This window comes from Rhinoraja longicauda, chromosome 15 (genome assembly GCF_053455715.1).
Source record: "Rhinoraja longicauda isolate Sanriku21f chromosome 15, sRhiLon1.1, whole genome shotgun sequence".
Classification (NCBI taxonomy): Eukaryota; Metazoa; Chordata; class Chondrichthyes; order Rajiformes; family Arhynchobatidae; genus Rhinoraja; species Rhinoraja longicauda.
Window position 1 is genome coordinate 44,046,146 of NC_135967.1, and position 17,117 is coordinate 44,063,262.

A 17,117-nucleotide genomic window follows, 5' to 3' on the forward strand; every position below is an offset into this window, starting at 1 on the left:
CGATTGTAAACATGGGAGTCTTTCCGCTGACTGGTTAGCGCGCAACAAAAGCCTTGCCCTCGGTACACGTGACAATAAACTAAACTGAGTTGGAACCATTTCCCCCCCCACAGGGTACAAATGTCAAAGGCAAGAGGGCACGGCTTTAAGGCGAGACAGGCAAAATCTAAAGATGTGCAAGGCAGGAGTGGTGGAGGAGACAGATGGAACATTTCAGGGGCTTTTAGATGGCCACATGGATATGAAAGGAATGGAGGGATATGGATCACACACAGGCAGAGGAGATTATTTTAACTTGGCATCATGTGTAGGAAGGAACTGCAGATGCTGGATTAAACCAAAGATAGACACAAAAAGCTGGAGTAACTCAGCGGGACAGACCCGAAGCGTCACCTATTCTTTTTCTCAATAGACAATAAGTGCAGAAGGCCATTCGGCCCTTCGAGCCAGCACCGCCATTCAATGTGATCATGGCTGATCATTCTCAATCAGTACCCCGTTCCTGCCTTCTCCCCATACCCCCTGACTCCGCTATCCTTAAGAGCTCGATCTAGCTCTCTCTTGAATGCATTCAGAGAATTGGCCTCCACTGCCTTCTGAGGCAGAGAATTCCACAGATTCACAACTCTCTGACTGAAAAAGTTTTTCCTCATCTCAGTTCTAAATGATGAGATGTTGTCTGACCCGCTGGGTTTCTCCAGCTTTTTGTGTCTAACTTGGCATCATGTTGGGCACACACATTGTGGGCTGTACTGTTCCATGATGTTAGTCCACCTATTGGTTCCATTGAAGGTTGCACAAGCAGCATGTAATGGAACATTGAAGACTCAATGTGCCCGCAGGCACACGAGACTGCAGGTCCTGCAATGTGGAGCAATAAACAAAAATGCCAGGTTATGCAGCATCCGAGGAGGGAACGTAGTTGTTGACTTTGAGCTGAGACACTGCATCAGGACCAATGCATGGGTTCAACCCCAAATGTCAGCGATCCCTTTGTTTAGGTTAGTTTTAGTTTAGAGATACAGCGCAGAAACAGGCCCTTCGGCCCACCGATCCCCACACACTAGCACTATCCTACACACCAAGCACAATTTACACTCTTTATCAAAGCCAATTAACCTACAATCCTGTACGTCTTTGGAGTGTGATAGGAAGCTGCAGCACCTGGCAGGTCACGGGGAGAAGGTACAAACTCTGTCCAGACAGCTCCCGTAGTCAGGATTGAACCCGGCCGGGTCTCAGGCGGTAAAGCATTCGCTCTTCTGCTGTGCCACACTAAATGTTTTTGATTAAAAAAAATTATCATTGGCTTATTGTTGGTTGGGAGCCAACTTCAAGAATGTCGTGTGGTGTGAAAAGTAATAAAATTGGGTGGGAAATGGATGACAAAGTTGTGTGATTCCTAATCCTTGGTACTACTATGATTCAGCAATACATCACAAACACTGTTGTGGCAAGACATTGAAATGGGTGGAAAAAGGTTGACCGTTTCAGTCACAAACCTGAAGATGTATTAGGTTAAGAAGGAACTGCAGATGCTGGTTTAAACCGAAGATAGACTCGGAAAGCTGGAGTAACTCAGCGGGACAGGCAGCATCTCTGGAGAAAAGGAACGAGTCGAGACCCTTCTTCAGACCCGAAGCTTCTCGAACCAAAACACCCATTCCTTCTCTCCAGAGATGCTGCCTGGCCCGCTGAGTTACTCCAGCTTTTTGTGTCTATCTTCGATGAATGAGTTTAGTTTATACGGCGCAGAAACAGGCCCTTTGGGCCATCGAGTCTGCACTGACCTCCGTACATTAACGCTATACCTACACACACTCGGGACAATTTCACATATAGTTCAGAAACCAAATAACCTACAAACCTGTACGTCTTTGGAGTGTGGGAGGAAACCGAAGATCCACAGGAGAAAACTCACGCGGGACATGGGGAGAGCGTCCAAACTCCGTACAGACAGCACCCGTGGTCAGGATCGAACCCGGGTCTCTGGCGCTGTGAGGCAGCAACTCTACCGCTGCGCCGCCCAAAGTCAAACTATTTTCACCACAGGATTATGGGACGTTGGGGTATTCTGTACAAATGTCAATTGTAGAGGAGCAACGAATATACAAAACACAGAATAGTAATGGGAGAACACAAATAGTCTTTATGTTTTCAGCCACTTTTCCACAATTTTTCGTTTCCAAGAAAATGACACTTTTCAACTTTGGTCAACAATTTATACAGTGACACATACCAGTGCGGATAATCTCGGAGACAGTCAGACAACTGAGTTGGTAGGAATGCTGTGTAACACATCCAGACCGAGTCCCGATACAATGCAATCACAGACGCATCCGTTATTAGCAAGAGCCCAATAAACGCACAATTGCATTTCCGCAATCAGTCTTCATTCAACAAACTCAGACCATCTTTTTCTCTCCACCTTTCTTCCCCCCCCCCACTCCCTCCGCAAGGCAAGAGATGGTATTTTGAATCCGTTTCATGAGGGTGAAGGTTAGCGTTTCAATCAACTCATTTTATCAGTGGAGAAGACATACCTCTTTACAGATTACAATACAACATAAGAAATAAAAAGGGTCATAATAGTGTCCCTACACTACATCCCCTAAAAATGCTTCACCTTGGACATGTAAATACCTTTATTTCCCCCCATCCCCCCATAAGTTTTAAGTCACATCCAAAAAAATACAATTTCTGAAACGATCAGGTGAAACCCAGCTGCCTTCATCTACATGGGAGTTTTAACAATTAATGATCATGGAAGCGATTTCTCCTCAAGGAATGTCCATACAAACCCACAGCATCAGCTCCATTCAGTTTGCATAAACAACTTCAGAATTTTATTTTTTAATTTTTTTAAAAGATGAAATTTAAATGCATGTTGTTGTCTTGGCAAACACGTCAGGTCACCAATTTAAATACTGTGCAGATGTTTACCGTTTTATAAAAGTTGCTTACACTCATCTAGCCCACTGGAACAGCTTTTGTTTTAATATATAATACAGAAAATACACAAGAGACAGCATCCCCTTTTCCGGTCCTCTCTCCCCCTGGGTATCCCCTCTCTCCCCCTGGGTATCCCCTCTCTCCCCCTGGGTATCCCCTCTCCCCCCCTGGGTATCCCCTCTCTCCCCCTGGGTTCCTTCAAGTACTGGATTTATTTTACAAGTTCGGTCGATGGGCCTGGCAGCACATGGATTACTGTTCAATGAAATGAAACATTTCAAACCATTAACTATCTGAGAAAGTCGCTGTCCTTTTTAGTGGAAGGAGTATTACTTCCTGTGTGGGAAGGAACTGCAGATACCGGTTGAAACCAAAGATAAGACCCAACATGCCGGAGTAACTCAGCGGGTCGGGCAGCATCTCTGGAGAGAAGGAACAGGTGAAGCTTTGGGTCGTTCTCTCTAGACCTCGACACGAAACTTCACCTATTCCTTTTCTTCAGAGAATCAGTCTGAAGAAGGGTCTCGACCCAAAAGCGTCACCTATTCCTTCTAGCAGCCTGTCCAGCTGAGTTGCTCCAGCTATTTTGTGTCCTTCTTCGGTGTAAACCAGAATCTGAGTTTCTTCCTGCACATGCTGCCTGACCCGTTGAGTTACTCCAGCATTTTGCGTCAATCTCCGAGTATTATTTCCTATTCTAATCTGCAACTATTAAATGAGTTGATTTAGCTGGACTGTCCCGGGTCAGGTGTTGAAAGTATTATTGCACTGGTTAATGTTGCTCACTGCAGATGAGACATCAATGGATGACACATCGAAATTAAGAAAGAAAAAAAACAGTAGAGGTTACAGGAAACAGAAACAAAAATGTTCATACAAAATTTATTTCCCCCCCCCCTCCCCCGACTTCAAATATATTGCAAAGTCTGCTGCGTTAGTATTTATGGTATTAACTATAAATATTCACAGTCTTTTATTTTGGTTTATAGTTAAAAATACACAAAAACGGAATCTGATATTACCACAGACTCGGATATCAGCAAACATTGCAACAAGGAGTAAAGGAAAAGGACAATTCATTATCCTCAGGTTCCACTCTTGCTCCAAGGCAGAGATTTCCCCAGAAAATATTGGTTGGAAAAGTTTAATGACTTAAATTGAGCCAAGACCCAGCAGAATGTTTGCACCAAATAGCCGCAGGAGAAACCCCCGCCTCATTACTGGCAGTGGCCGCTTCACCTTCCTAACCACTTACTAAATAAAAAGTTTAAACAACAACAACAACAAAAAAAACTCCTCGCCCACTCCAGAAAGAACTCTCCTTGCCCGATTCCCCCGTCCTGTCTTTTCCCAGGAAAGGCACACGAAAATAAAACTTTTAACAATGTAGAAGCTGAATGTGAAAGATATTTGGGTGGGTGTGTGCCCCTGATGTGGGTTCATGTGACACAAGTCTGGAAACGGATGCTTTGTCCCTCCCCATCTGCCTTCAGATTTCCCTTCTGTTCAAGAACAGCGCAGGAACACGTTGCTAGCAACATGCAATACCCAGGCTAAGCATCACCCGAACCTTCCTCCACGCCGTTCCTCTCCCCCCCCCCCAATCAAAATGGCAGCAAGTGGAATGTTCTGGAAGGCAGCGTCCAAGACCCCACATTGCCGGACAACCTTTTTTTTTTGCGTGTTTAAACCTTTCTAAAGTCCCAAGAACCGAGTTAAATGAAGGCCTCTCCCACCTACATCAGCATGTAGACTGCTGACTGTTATCGATTTCCCCATTTCAGTGCTGCTTGCTTCTCGACTGCAGGAACAGTTCTTTTTGTTTGGGTCTCGCGAGAATGTTACGTACACCACGACTGCCAGCAAGTGGACGCAAGCTAAAAGGGATACTGTCTCTGAACAATGGTGATAGTCTAACCATCTGTGCTCTCACAAACAGGCCACATGACTCTGAAAGTACGTGTGTGGTAATATTTTTTCGCAGCACCAAGTAGGCCAGCCTATAATGACCCATTGTTTGTCTTCTCTAAAATAAAAAGTGAACAGAACTTTGTACAACATCTACTACACATCATCCTTCAACATCGTCGTCTTCTGGCGAATCCTTGGAGTAGTCGTCGTAGATCTCTTTCACGGCCATGATGCGGTTGAGCATGCTCTCCAACATGCCGCGATCCATGGGGATCACAGAGTACCACAGGGGGCTCTCCGCCACACACGAGCGCTCGGGCTGCAAGTAGAACACGTCGTTCCTGCTCTTCATACTCTCAGGGCTGCAGGGACGCAAAGGACAAGGAGAAAAGATCACTTACAACAGACCAGCGAGGGGGAAGGTGAGAGACGGAAATAGAGAGAGAGGGAGAGAGAGAAAAGGAGAGGGAGAGAGAAAAGGAGAGAGAGAGAGAGAGAGAGAGAGAGAGAAAACGAGAGAGAGAGAAAGAAGAGGGAGAAAAGAGAGAGAGAAAATAAGAGAGAGAGGAGAGAGGAGAAAGAGAGAGAGAGAGAGAGAAAATGAGAGAGAGAGAGAGAGAAAATGAGAGAGAAAATGAGAAAGGAGGGAGAGAAGAGAGAGAGAGAGAGAGAGAGAGAGAGAGAGAGAGAGAGAGAGAGAGAGAGAGAGAGAGAGAAGAGAAAGAGAAGAGAAAGAGAAGAGAAAGAGAAGAGAAAGAGAAGAGAAAGAGAAGAGAAAGAGAAGAGAGAGAAAAGAGAGGGAGAAAAGAGAGGGAGAGAAAAGAGAGAGAGACAAGAGAGAGGAGAGAGAGAAAAAAAAGAGAGAGAAAAGAGGGAGAGAAAAGAGAGAAAGAAAAGAGAGAGAGAGAAAAGAGAGAGAGAGAAAAGGAGAGAGAGAAAAGAGAGAGAGAAAAGAGAGAGATATATGCAGGGGACTGCAGATGCTGGTTTACATGGGGGGAACAAAACAAAATGCTGGAGTATCACAAAATGCTGGAGTCTCAGCAGATCAGGCAGCATCTCAGGAGAGAAGGAATGGGTGACGTTTTGGGTCGAGACCCTTCTTCAGACTGATGTCAGGGGGCGGGATAAAGGAAGGATATAGGTGGAGACAGGAAGATAGAGGGAGAACTGGGTAGGGGGAGGGGAAGAGAGGGACAGAGGAACTATCTAAAGTTGGAGAAGTCAATGTTCGTACCGCTGGGCTGCAAGCTGCCCAAGCGAAATATGAGGTGCTGTTCCTCCAATTTCCGGGGGGCCTCACTATGGCACTAGAGGAGGCCCATGACAGAAAGGTCAGACTGGGAATGGGAGGGGGAGTTGAAGTGCTCAGCCACCGGGAGATCAGGTTGGTTAAAGCGGACTGAGCGAAGGTGTTGAGCGAAACGATCGTCGAGCCTGCGTTTGGTCTCGACGATGTAGAGAAGTTGACATCTGGAGCAGCGGATACCTGCACCTTCTCGAACCTCATCTATTGGTGCAAAATCTCCTCACTTTTCCAGTTACTTGTTCATGAGACACAGTAAATTTTATGAAAAGAAACTGTTCAATACTATTTGCTGACAATGACTGATCACTGGTATAGTTACCACCAGTGCTAAGTGATGCTGCTTTATTGCTGCAAGATAGCCATGTGCCACATACCCAGCATTGAACCTTGCAAATAAATATTAGAATGTTTTACAATAGGTCAGTACTTACCCATGCCAACAAAAGTATAGATTGATTGACTGAAAGATACAGCATGGAAACAGGTCCTTCGACCCACTGAGTCCAACCTCACATTATTTCCATGTTATCTCACTTTTGCATCCACACTTGGGGACGATTTTAGGAGCAAATTAATCTACAAAACTGCAGGTCTGTGGAATTTTAGTTTAGTTTGGAGATACAGCGAAGAAACAGGCCCTTCGGCCCACCGAGTCCACGATCATTCTATACACTAGCACCATCCTACACACTAGGGACAATTTACAATCTTTATCAAAGCCAATTAGCCACTAATCTCTTTGGAGTGTGGGAGGAAACCGGAGCACCACACAGGTCACTGGGAGAACGTGCAAACTCCGCGCAGGCAACACCCGGGGTCAGAATCGAACCACTCTGCCGCCTTTCCGCCCAGCGCTAACATTCTTCAAGTCGAGCAAACCAAGTTGCCCCACACGAATGCGACAAGCCCAATACGCGACCAAAGAACAACTAGTTGCTTTACCATTTGGAGAGGTAGAACTCATAAAACTTCACAGGGCATCTTAACGGATTCATTCTGTTTTCTCTCTGTTCAAAAACGGCAACTTCCTCTTCTCGTTTCCTCTTCCCTACGGTGCTGCCTGCAAACAAAACAGGAGAGCAAAGCTGAATCACAGTCAGGACTAATGGTTTTCATAAAATCCCAACCCAGTCTATACCGAGCAAACCACGCTATCCATCCCAAGACCATTTGAGCACCCATTAACAACAAAAACTTTGGCTTCATATGCAGATTTCATTAAAAATATATATATAAATTCAATTTTTAAAACTCCCCACCCCCAATTCTTTCAGAGATACAGTGTGGAAACAGGCCCTTCGGCCCACCGAGTCCGTGCCGACCAGCGATCACACCGTATGCTAACACTATCCGACACACACTAAAGGCAATTCACAATTTTTTTAATCAAAGCCAATTAACCTTAACCCTGCACGTCTTTGGAGTGCGGGAGGAAACCGGAGCACCCGGGGAAAAGCCACGCGGCCACAGCGAGAACGTGCAAACTCCGTACAGATAGCACCTGTAGTCAGGAACAACGAGACCACAGAAGGTATACAGTAGAGTCCGATCATTATCTTAAGGATGACTGTATGGGCTACGATCATGTCAAGAATTGAAATCCATTTTTATTTTGCTTTCCTAACTCTGGAAAGCTAATTACGAGGAAGTCAAGATCATCAAACTCAGCACATTAAGCAGGCAATACTGGGATTTTGTGTTGTTGATTACTTCGTCACTTATTTATGCTGTGGTGTTATATTTTACTTTAACCACCGAATTACCCCTGTGGACGTTGGGAAATGGGGTAGGTAAGGAGCCTTAAATCCAAATAAGAACATACTGGAGACAAGAGGATAACTACCACAGACTGCAAGTTCCCTACATAGGCTTCTCTGAGGAAAGATTTCACAGTCTGAGCAAACGCTCAGGATATAAATAGAAGAGCAGGTTTAAAAATAGAGGGTGAAAATGGGGGATGGGGAAGGACAAGAGAAGAGTTTAGCTTGAGAGAGAACCAAACATGGCGGCTCTTCAGGGAAGAGAGGAATGAAGTTGGGTGTGGTGTGGGATTAGGGGGAGGACATCGATGAATAAAGTTGTACCAGGTTGCCAAAATGTACCATCATCAAAAATAAATGTGATTTATGTGGTTGGAAGGGGTCAAAAAGTGCGCAGGCGCTCAGTTGCGATGCACTGTAGATTAATATGGCAGGAATACGGTAGGCAACGTTTTTTTTTACTCTTGTGGATCTACAGAGACACATGTTCTGGCCACCACTCTCACTGTCTGAGCACAGGCAAGGACAACAAACAGCAAGTCAGCTGTGGTCAATGGTCCTTGCCAGCTATTGAAAGGACAATGCCAAGGACAACTTACCAATGCTATTGAAATCCAATCACAATAGTTGCAATTGGATTCCAAGATCTGGGAAAAGTCCACCTTCAGTGACACAGGCCCCACTACCCATTTACCGGCATCTAGTGTTCAGGCCACTTTCTTTAATCCGGTCAAACCCCCTCCAAACCCTCACGACCACCGCCCCCGAAAGTCCCCTGGAAAATGTGGTGCCTAGGTTGGGCGAGGCGGCCGATCTCCACCTCGTCGGGTCGAATATACCCCCCGCCCGCGGCCTGGGCTCTGGAACTCCAGCCCAACCAGAGTCGACAGATCTGTTCCCATAGCCGACTTCCGCGGCCGACTTAGCCGGCCAGTATCTCGCCCTGCCCTCACCTCCGAGGCCATGACCTCTGTCGGTCTGGCAAAACGGATACCCCAGAAAGGCCCTGGAGCCAAAGGACGCTGCAAAACTGGTGGTGGAATCCAGTTAGAATGCAGGCGGGAGATAAGCAGTTGCTGCATTTCACATCTTGCATCTCCTCAACTTTAAACCTCCAAACAAACGGAGGCCTGGTTCTCCCACATAGAAACATAGAAAATAGGTGCAGGAGTAGGCCATTCAGCCCTTCGAGCCTGCACCGCCATTCAATATGATCATGGCTGATCATCCAACTAAGTATCCTGTACCTGCCTTCTCTCCATACCCCCTGATCCCTTTAGCCACAAGGGCCACATCTAACTCCCTCTTAAATGTAGCCAATGAACTGGCCTCAACTACCTTCTGTGGCAGAAAATTCCACAGATTCACCACTCTCTGTGTGAAAAAAAACGTTCTCATCTCGGTCTTAAAAGACTTCCCCCTTATCCTTAAACTGTGACCCCTTGTTCTGGACTTCCCCAACATCGGGAACAATCTTCCTGCATCTAGCCTATCCAACCTCTTAAGAATTTTGTAAGTTTCTATAAGATCCCCCCTCAATCTTCTAAATTCCAGCGAGTACAAGCCGAGTCTATCCAGTCTTTCTTCATATGAAAGTCCTGCCATCCCAGGAATCAATTTGGTGAACCTTCTCTGTACTCCCTCTATGGCAAGAATGTCTTTCCTCAGATTAGGAGACCAAAACTGTACGCAATACTCCAGGTGTGGTCTCACCAATGCCCTGTACAACTGCAGCAGAACCTCCCTGCTCCTATACTCAAATCCCCTCGCTATGAATGCCAACATACCATTCGCTTTCTTCACTGCCTGCTGCACCTGCATGCCTACTTTCAATGACTGGTGTACCACGATACCCAGGTCTCGTTGCATCTCCCTTTCTCCTAATCGCCCGCCATTCAGGTAATAGTCTGCATGCGTGGGCGGGTCTTACCCTGATCTCTTCCTTTCTTGTAATGAGCTGGCATGAAGTAGCGGATGCTGACCACCTTCGTGGTCCCCCTTGGCGTTGTGCATTTCCTGGACTGCCGGACGACACTGGTGAAGGACAGGCGCAGGTGTTCCTCCACACACTTCAGCCCAAAGTACTTGGTGTTGAAGAACATCAGCGTGTTCAGTAGAACAAAGGGCGAGTACACGCCCAGCTGCTTACATTCCCACAGATGCTCCTCTTCCACCCGCGAGAATATTAAACCTGGGAGAAAAGAACGTTAGTTACTCCACTCAGACACTCCAGAATTAATATTTCACGATCCAGTATAAAGTGAAATGCGCGTAATCTTTAAGAATAAAAATTCAAGTGCAAATAGGAGAAAAGTTAAGAAATGCACAGATCAGGCAATGTTGGAAAATAGAAAGGTCAATGCTTAGATTAAGTTAGTTTAATTTGGAGATACATTGCGGAAACAGGCCCTTCGTCCCCTTGAGTCCGTACCGTCCAGCGATCCCTGTACACTAGCACTATTCTACACACCAGGGACAATATTTTTTTTTTAAACCAAAGCCAATTAACCCACAAATCTGTAGGTCTTTGGCACGTGGGAGGAAACCGAAGGACCCGAGGAAAAAGCAAGCAGTCACGGGGAGAACGTACAAACTCGGTACAGACAGCACCCGTAGTCGGGATCGAACCTGGGTCCCTGGCGCTGTGAGGCAGCAACTCTACTGCTGCGCCACCGTGCCGCCCTAAGCTCTTAGCTGGAACTCTTGTTTCAAATCCTATACGGTCTTGAAGATACTCCCGTTGATTAGTTACCAAACCGCAACAGGTTTTGCAAATGTCCAGAGAACAAGAAGCTATAAATCAATGGTGGTGATCTGTGAAACTCACCATTTGGAAGTAAACTCGGCTGCCAGCCTTGTAACATTTTATTCAATTCTTGGACAAAGGTAAGGTAGTAGAGATCAGTGAATATATTCACCATTCGGTTATTTTCGAGCAGAAACTGTAATAAAACAGATCAGAAAGGGAAACGGTTACATTTTTTCCAGTCACTCAAACACTGCTTAAAATGTTCATACAAAAAAAAGTTATTACATTTAGCCAAAGGCAGCCCAATGACATTTTCCTACTTCGAAAAGTAAATACTTTAAATGCACGCTGCGTTCACTTTCATTTTAGTTCCGTTCATTTAGTTGGGAAATATTCACATTACTAAAGTACGTCTGCAGTTCAATGGGCTCTGAAGGTTAGCCTGACACCAGGCATCGAATTCCCTCTTGAATAGACTCCATCATTCAGTGCACGAGCATCAGGGGAAGAATTAAGCGAACAGACGATTCAACAAAACGCAAGGGCAATGGCAAAGCATGGTCATCTCCATCCTCCAGAGAATATGATGAGATTATGATAAATTATGCCATTTCACTGAAAGAAAAAATGATCCAATGTGCAATGATGCGAGTGAAACTGGATTTTGACTGCACCAATATTTCCTATCCGGTTCGTTGGAAAAACAGCCTGCATTATTTCGCGGAAGAAATAGTCTGAAGGGTCTGACCCGAAAGGTCACCCATCCATTTTCGCTAGAGATGCTGCCTGGCCCGCTGAGTTAATGCAGCATTTTGTGTCTATCTTCTGCACTATTTCTTTGCTGCACTAACATTTAACAAGGTGAAAAATTTGGCCGAAAGCTGGAGGGGAGGAGAGGCGAGCGGGGAAAGAGGGTGGGGTCTGACCCCTCAACAGAGCTGTGTGGAGATGGTCCACAGTTTCAAGCTTCAAGGCATCCATACCACCAGCAACCTAACTTGAGGAATTTCCTCCAAATTTGTGGAAGGATATTATTGCTATTGAGGGCGTGCAGCGTGGGTTTACTAGGTTAATTCCCGGAATGGCGGGACTGTCATATGTTGAAAGACTGGCGCGACTAGGCTTGTATACACTGGAAATTAGCCTTCTAAACAGAAGCCTTCTAAGAGGGGATCTTATCGAAACGTATAAGATTATTAAGGGGTTGGACACGTTAGAGGCAGGAAACATCTTCCCAATGTTGGGGGAGTCCAGAACGAGGGGCCACAGTTTAAGAATAAGGGGTAGGCCATTTAGAACAGAGATGAGGAAAAACATTTTCAGTCAGAGAGTTGTGAATCTGTGGAATTCTCTGCCTCAGAGGGCAGTGGAGGCCAATTCTCTGAATGCATTCAAGAGAGAGCTAGATAGAGCTCTTAAGGATAGCGGAGTCAGGGGGTATGGGGAGAAAGCAGGAACAGGGTACTGATTGAGAATGATCAGCCATGATCACATTGAATGGCGGTGCTGGCTCGAAGGGCCGAATGGCCTACTCCTGCACCTATTGTCTATTGTCTAACTTGGTCTCCACACACGTGTCCAGTGATCAGAAGCACACAAGGTTATATATTTTTCAGGGCGTCTGAGGCGATTTGGCAGCTTCATGAGTATTCATGCTATCAGATGTCCCTTGTCAGCGCATTCCAGGAACCTACCATACTCTGTGTATAACAAAACACTTGTCTGCTGCACGGTGGCGCAGCGGTAGAGTTGCTGCCTCACAGCGCCAGCGACCCGGCTTTGATCCTCACCACGGGTACTACCTGTACAGAGCTGGTACGTTCTCCCCGTGACTGCGTGGGTTTTCTCCGGGTGCTCCGGTTTCCTCCCACACTCCAAAGCCGGACAGGTTTGTAGGTTAATTGGCTTCGGTAAACAATTGTAAATTGTCCCTCGTGTGGGATAGTGTTGGTGTGCGGAGATCGCTGGTCGGCGTGGCCTGTTTCCACGTCATGTCTCTCAAATCTAAAGAATTGGCGCTCTAAACGAAACTTAAATCTCCATAAAACCTTTCCCCTTTCACCCTAAATCTATGCCCATTAAGAAATGCATGTTTAAAAAAAAAAATTCTTCCCTTGCAAATTTTTATTCCGTATCTCAGATATTTTGGTCGCGATTTGCAAATTCGATAAAGATTTTTTAGTTTTAGATACAGTACGGGAACAGGCCCTTCGGCCCACACCGACCAGCGATCCCTGCACACCGACCAGCGATCCCCGCACACTGACATTTGCCCTACACACACTGGGGACAATTTACATTTATACCAAGCCAATTAACTTACAAACCTGTGCGTCTTTGGAGTGTGGGGGGAAACCGAAGATTTCAGAGAAAACCCACGCAGGTCACGAGGAAAATGTACAAACTCCGTACTGACAGCACCCGTAATCAGGATCGAACCCGGGACTCTGGCGCTGTGAGGCAGCAGCTCTACTGCTGTGCCACCGGGCCGCCCAAGGAGAAAACTTCCGTTGTCTGAACTGCTATAACGAGGGTGTCACCTCCAGTAAACATTTCAATTTTGCGTTGTTTTCAAATTACCACAGTACTTTCAAACCAGTTAATAATCACTCCTGCTGACACCAATATTTTGGTAGCAACACCTATTCACCTTTCAACGCGAAGTGGGGAAGTACATGAACATCCAGTTTTATCAAATTTATCCTTCCAATATACCAATATTCACATTTGCAATGGAGGTTGTTCTCTCCATTTTGTCATTCAAAATACATTATACTCCACACAGGGCAAAAGTTGCCCAAATTAAATGTTTTGACAGTTACCAAGCCAAAACTGCATCCAATTAGGTTTAAAACACAAAGTGCTGGAGTAACCCAACGGGTCAGGGAGCATCTGACTCTAAACTCTTCCTTCACAGCTGGAGGCATCACACCTCCAGATTCAGGGACAGTTTCTTCCCAGCTGTTATCAGGCAACTGAACCATCCTACCACAACCAGAGAGCAGTGCTGAACTACTATCTTTCTCATTGGTGACCTGCTGAACTACTATCTACCTCATTGGTGACCCTCGGACTATCCTTAATCGGACTTTCCTGGTTTTACCTTGTACCAAACATTCTCTTATCACGTATTTGTACACTGTAAATAGCTCGACTGTAATCATGTATTGTCTTTCTGCTGACTGGTTAGCACGCAACAAAAGCGGTACACGTGACATTAAACTGATAAGTCTCGCACCAAGAAAGATTAACGAAACAAATATATCTCGATTTTTTTTTAGATTTAGAGATACGGTGCGGAAACAGGCCCTTCGGCCCACCGGGTCCGCGCCGCCCAGCGATCCCCGCACACTAACACTATCCTACACCCACTAGGGACATTTTTTTTTTTTACATTTGCCCAGCCGATTAACCTACATACCTGTACGTCTTTGGAGTGTGGGAGGAAACCTAAGATCTCGGAGAAAACCCACGCAGGTCACGGGGAGAACGTACAAACTCCGTACAGGCGGCGCCCGTAGTCAGGATCGAACCCGAGTCTCCGGCGCTGTATTCGTTGTAAGGCAGCAACTCTACCGCTGCGCCACCGTGCCGCCATTCATATTCATATTTCATGATCCAGCATAAAGGGATCATTAACAATACAAATACAAGCACAAATCCAAGTAATATTAAGATACGTGAAATGCACAGATCAGGCAATATCTTGCCTAGAATTCCTGATTGAACTGGTTTAAATGAAGACCATAAAGGTAATCCTGAAAATATGCTGAAAAAGATACAAAAGATAATCCTGAAAATGCTGAAAATTAGGCGACGTTTTGGGTCAGAACCCTTCTTCCCGCTGAGATATGTGTTGATCATGACCCGAAAGCTTGCCCATCCATTGCCTCCACAGATGCTGTTTGACCCCTTGAGTTACTCCAGCACTTGGTGCTTTGTTTAAGATTCCAGCACCTGCAGTTCCTTGTGTCAACAATTGGGCTCATACTAGTTAATGGATGACAGTCAGTGAAAGGAATCAGCTTTGCTAGGTTATGGCACCATCCAGTGGACAGACAGTCAAAAGCAGGAGCAAATTCAAGCAAGATTCTAACAAATTTACTCAAAATCCATCTCCCCCCCCCCACCGCCAATTCCAATCAGTCTGAAGAAGGATCTCAACCCGAAACGTCACCAGCCCATTTTCTCCGCAGATGCAGCTTGACCTGCTGAGTTACTCAGGCACTTTGTGTTTATATTCTGCAATTTGTGCTGCAATGAAATCCCCTGACATGCTGAAGCAAGCTCAGAAACCACACCTGCTGAATCCCAAGACACAAGTAGTAGATGCTGTCTGGCTCATAACGTTCTCCGTTCGGCCTCTGTACTTCTTTGACAAATTGAGCTAGCCCGTAGTTTAGTTCCGCCGCACTGCAGGATAAAATGTCTTCTTTAATCCTCAAGGGTTTAGCTGGAGAAGAAAAAAAAAGAAAAACTGAGTAATTACGTATTCTCTACAAGAATTGTAAGATGCCACAAGATAGCACGCAGCTAACGTTTTCCCCTCTCTATACACTTATTATCTCTTCAGTAAGATCACGGGGTGGCACAGTGGTAGAGTTGCTGCATTACAGCGCCAGAGACCCAGACTACGGGTGATGTCTGTGTGGAGTTTGTACCTTCTCCCCGTGACCTGCATGGATTTTCTCTAAGATCTTCGGTTTGGTAGAGGTTTGCAGGTTAATTGGCTTGGAATAAACATAAAAAATGCCCCTAGTGTGTGTAGGATAGTGTTAATGGGCAGGGATCGCTGGTCGATTTGGACTCGAAGAGCCTGTTTCCACTATGTATCTACAAACTCAACCTAAACTAAACATTTCCAGAAGTGTTACTGGTCTATGCAGACCTCCCAACATTTGATTATACAAATTCATAATTTTGATGTCCAAAATTCAGAATTTTATAGCAAAATTCATAACATGGCGCGTAATACAACTTTTCAGCAAAAATAATTAAGCACGCCAAATGCGCATACGTGTTGTGCTACACTCATGCGTGAAAAAGACTATTATTTCCAACAGTCTATAGTTCTTGGACTACATGTACAATGTCAGGCCGATCAGGAGTATATTCTGCTATTTATAGAAAGGTTATTGAACAGAAATACTTTTTGCAACACAAAAAAATTGTTTTGTTTTTTCTATTTTGCTTTTTCCTTACACATCCCAATTCTCTTGGTATTAAATAAAAGAACAATGATCAGAAAATGTATGACTAAGTTATGAAGAGTTGATTTTTGTGACTCGACTAAGCACACACTTGAAGTAAATTTGCACGTTAATTGATAATCAGCCCAAAAAGGTGATAATTGGCTTTTCTGCTGCGTATTATATTTTAACCCCGACTTAATTAATTAATATAGTTATATAATCTTGCACTTAAATTTAAAATTTACTCATTACAGTTCCACCACTGATTTTCTGGCACTCTTGGTTCCAGAGCTTTGCTGGTTTACCCAGCCGGCCAAGGGAATAGATGTGCTGGCTCCAGCTGGGCTAGAGTTCCAGAGCCCCGGCCACAGGTCAACCCACCAATCGGCTATGGAAGTCCCGATGAGGTCGAGATTGGCTGCCTTGCCCAGCCTAGGTGCCACATTTTCGGGGAGACTTCGGGGGGGGGGGGGGATTTCTCATGGAACCCCTAGCGACCTCTAGCGGCCGAATTGACACCTTGCAATTACCGACTGTTTTTGCGGAAAAATGTGAGGCGAAATCGGAATGGCGAAAATGAAATAAGAAAGCGGAAACTTTCCGCCATTTTACGGAAGGGTTGGGAGGGGTGCCTATGACTTCCACAAGGCGAGGATTTGCACAATCGAACACAATCCCACAACAGTGAATAGTGAAAGGCCTGGTAAGAGTGGATGTGGAGAGGATGCTTCCACGAGTGAGAGTCTAGGACCAGAGGCGAACTGGGAAGAACGGAAAAGATGCACTTACGCCCAAACTTGAGCTCTCCACTTTTACTGCTATCACCACCGGCATATTTAGCCTGGACCCAGGACTTCCAAGCATTTACCCCGTACGAGTAATTTAATCCCGTGCAACATTGCTGGCTCGCAAGAGAATCGTGTGAACAGCTTTCGGATAGCATTAGCCGCTTCTGACCCTATAAAGGAAAAGAAAAAAAATCATAATGAACACCCAAAGCTACTCTTGAAAATCAGCCTCCTTCTACTTCAAGTTCAATGATACTTTATTGTCATATGTACCTAGCTAGGTACAGTGAGAATCTTCATTTTTGCGTACAATAGACAAATAACGCAAAGACTCGCCGCTTATCAGGTGCTGACAAAATTACAAAAGTACTATTAGTCCCTCTTTGTTCTCAGCGGCCCCTCCCCCCCCCCAACCCAACCCTTTGTTCAGTAATTCTAAAACAAGTGTACTTCTGA

The 17,117-nt window shown here is 45.4% G+C and overlaps 1 protein-coding gene across 1 annotated transcript in view; it reads right to left on the reverse strand.

The window, feature by feature from the left end:
- Positions 1 to 2,166: 2,166 nt before the first annotated feature.
- LOC144600693 (zinc finger MYM-type protein 3-like) overlaps positions 2,167 to 17,117 on the reverse strand; it is an 89,842-nt gene continuing 74,891 nt past the window's right edge. Inside the window, exons 20-25 of the mRNA XM_078412583.1 lie at positions 16,663 to 16,831; positions 14,983 to 15,134; positions 10,760 to 10,874; positions 9,863 to 10,123; positions 7,115 to 7,232; positions 2,167 to 5,225 (exon numbers count right to left, since the gene is read on the reverse strand). Coding sequence (XP_078268709.1) covers positions 5,024 to 5,225; positions 7,115 to 7,232; positions 9,863 to 10,123; positions 10,760 to 10,874; positions 14,983 to 15,134; positions 16,663 to 16,831 — 1,017 coding nt within the window. The 3' untranslated portion in view covers positions 2,167 to 5,023. The remainder of the gene's footprint in view (positions 5,226 to 7,114; positions 7,233 to 9,862; positions 10,124 to 10,759; positions 10,875 to 14,982; positions 15,135 to 16,662; positions 16,832 to 17,117) is intronic.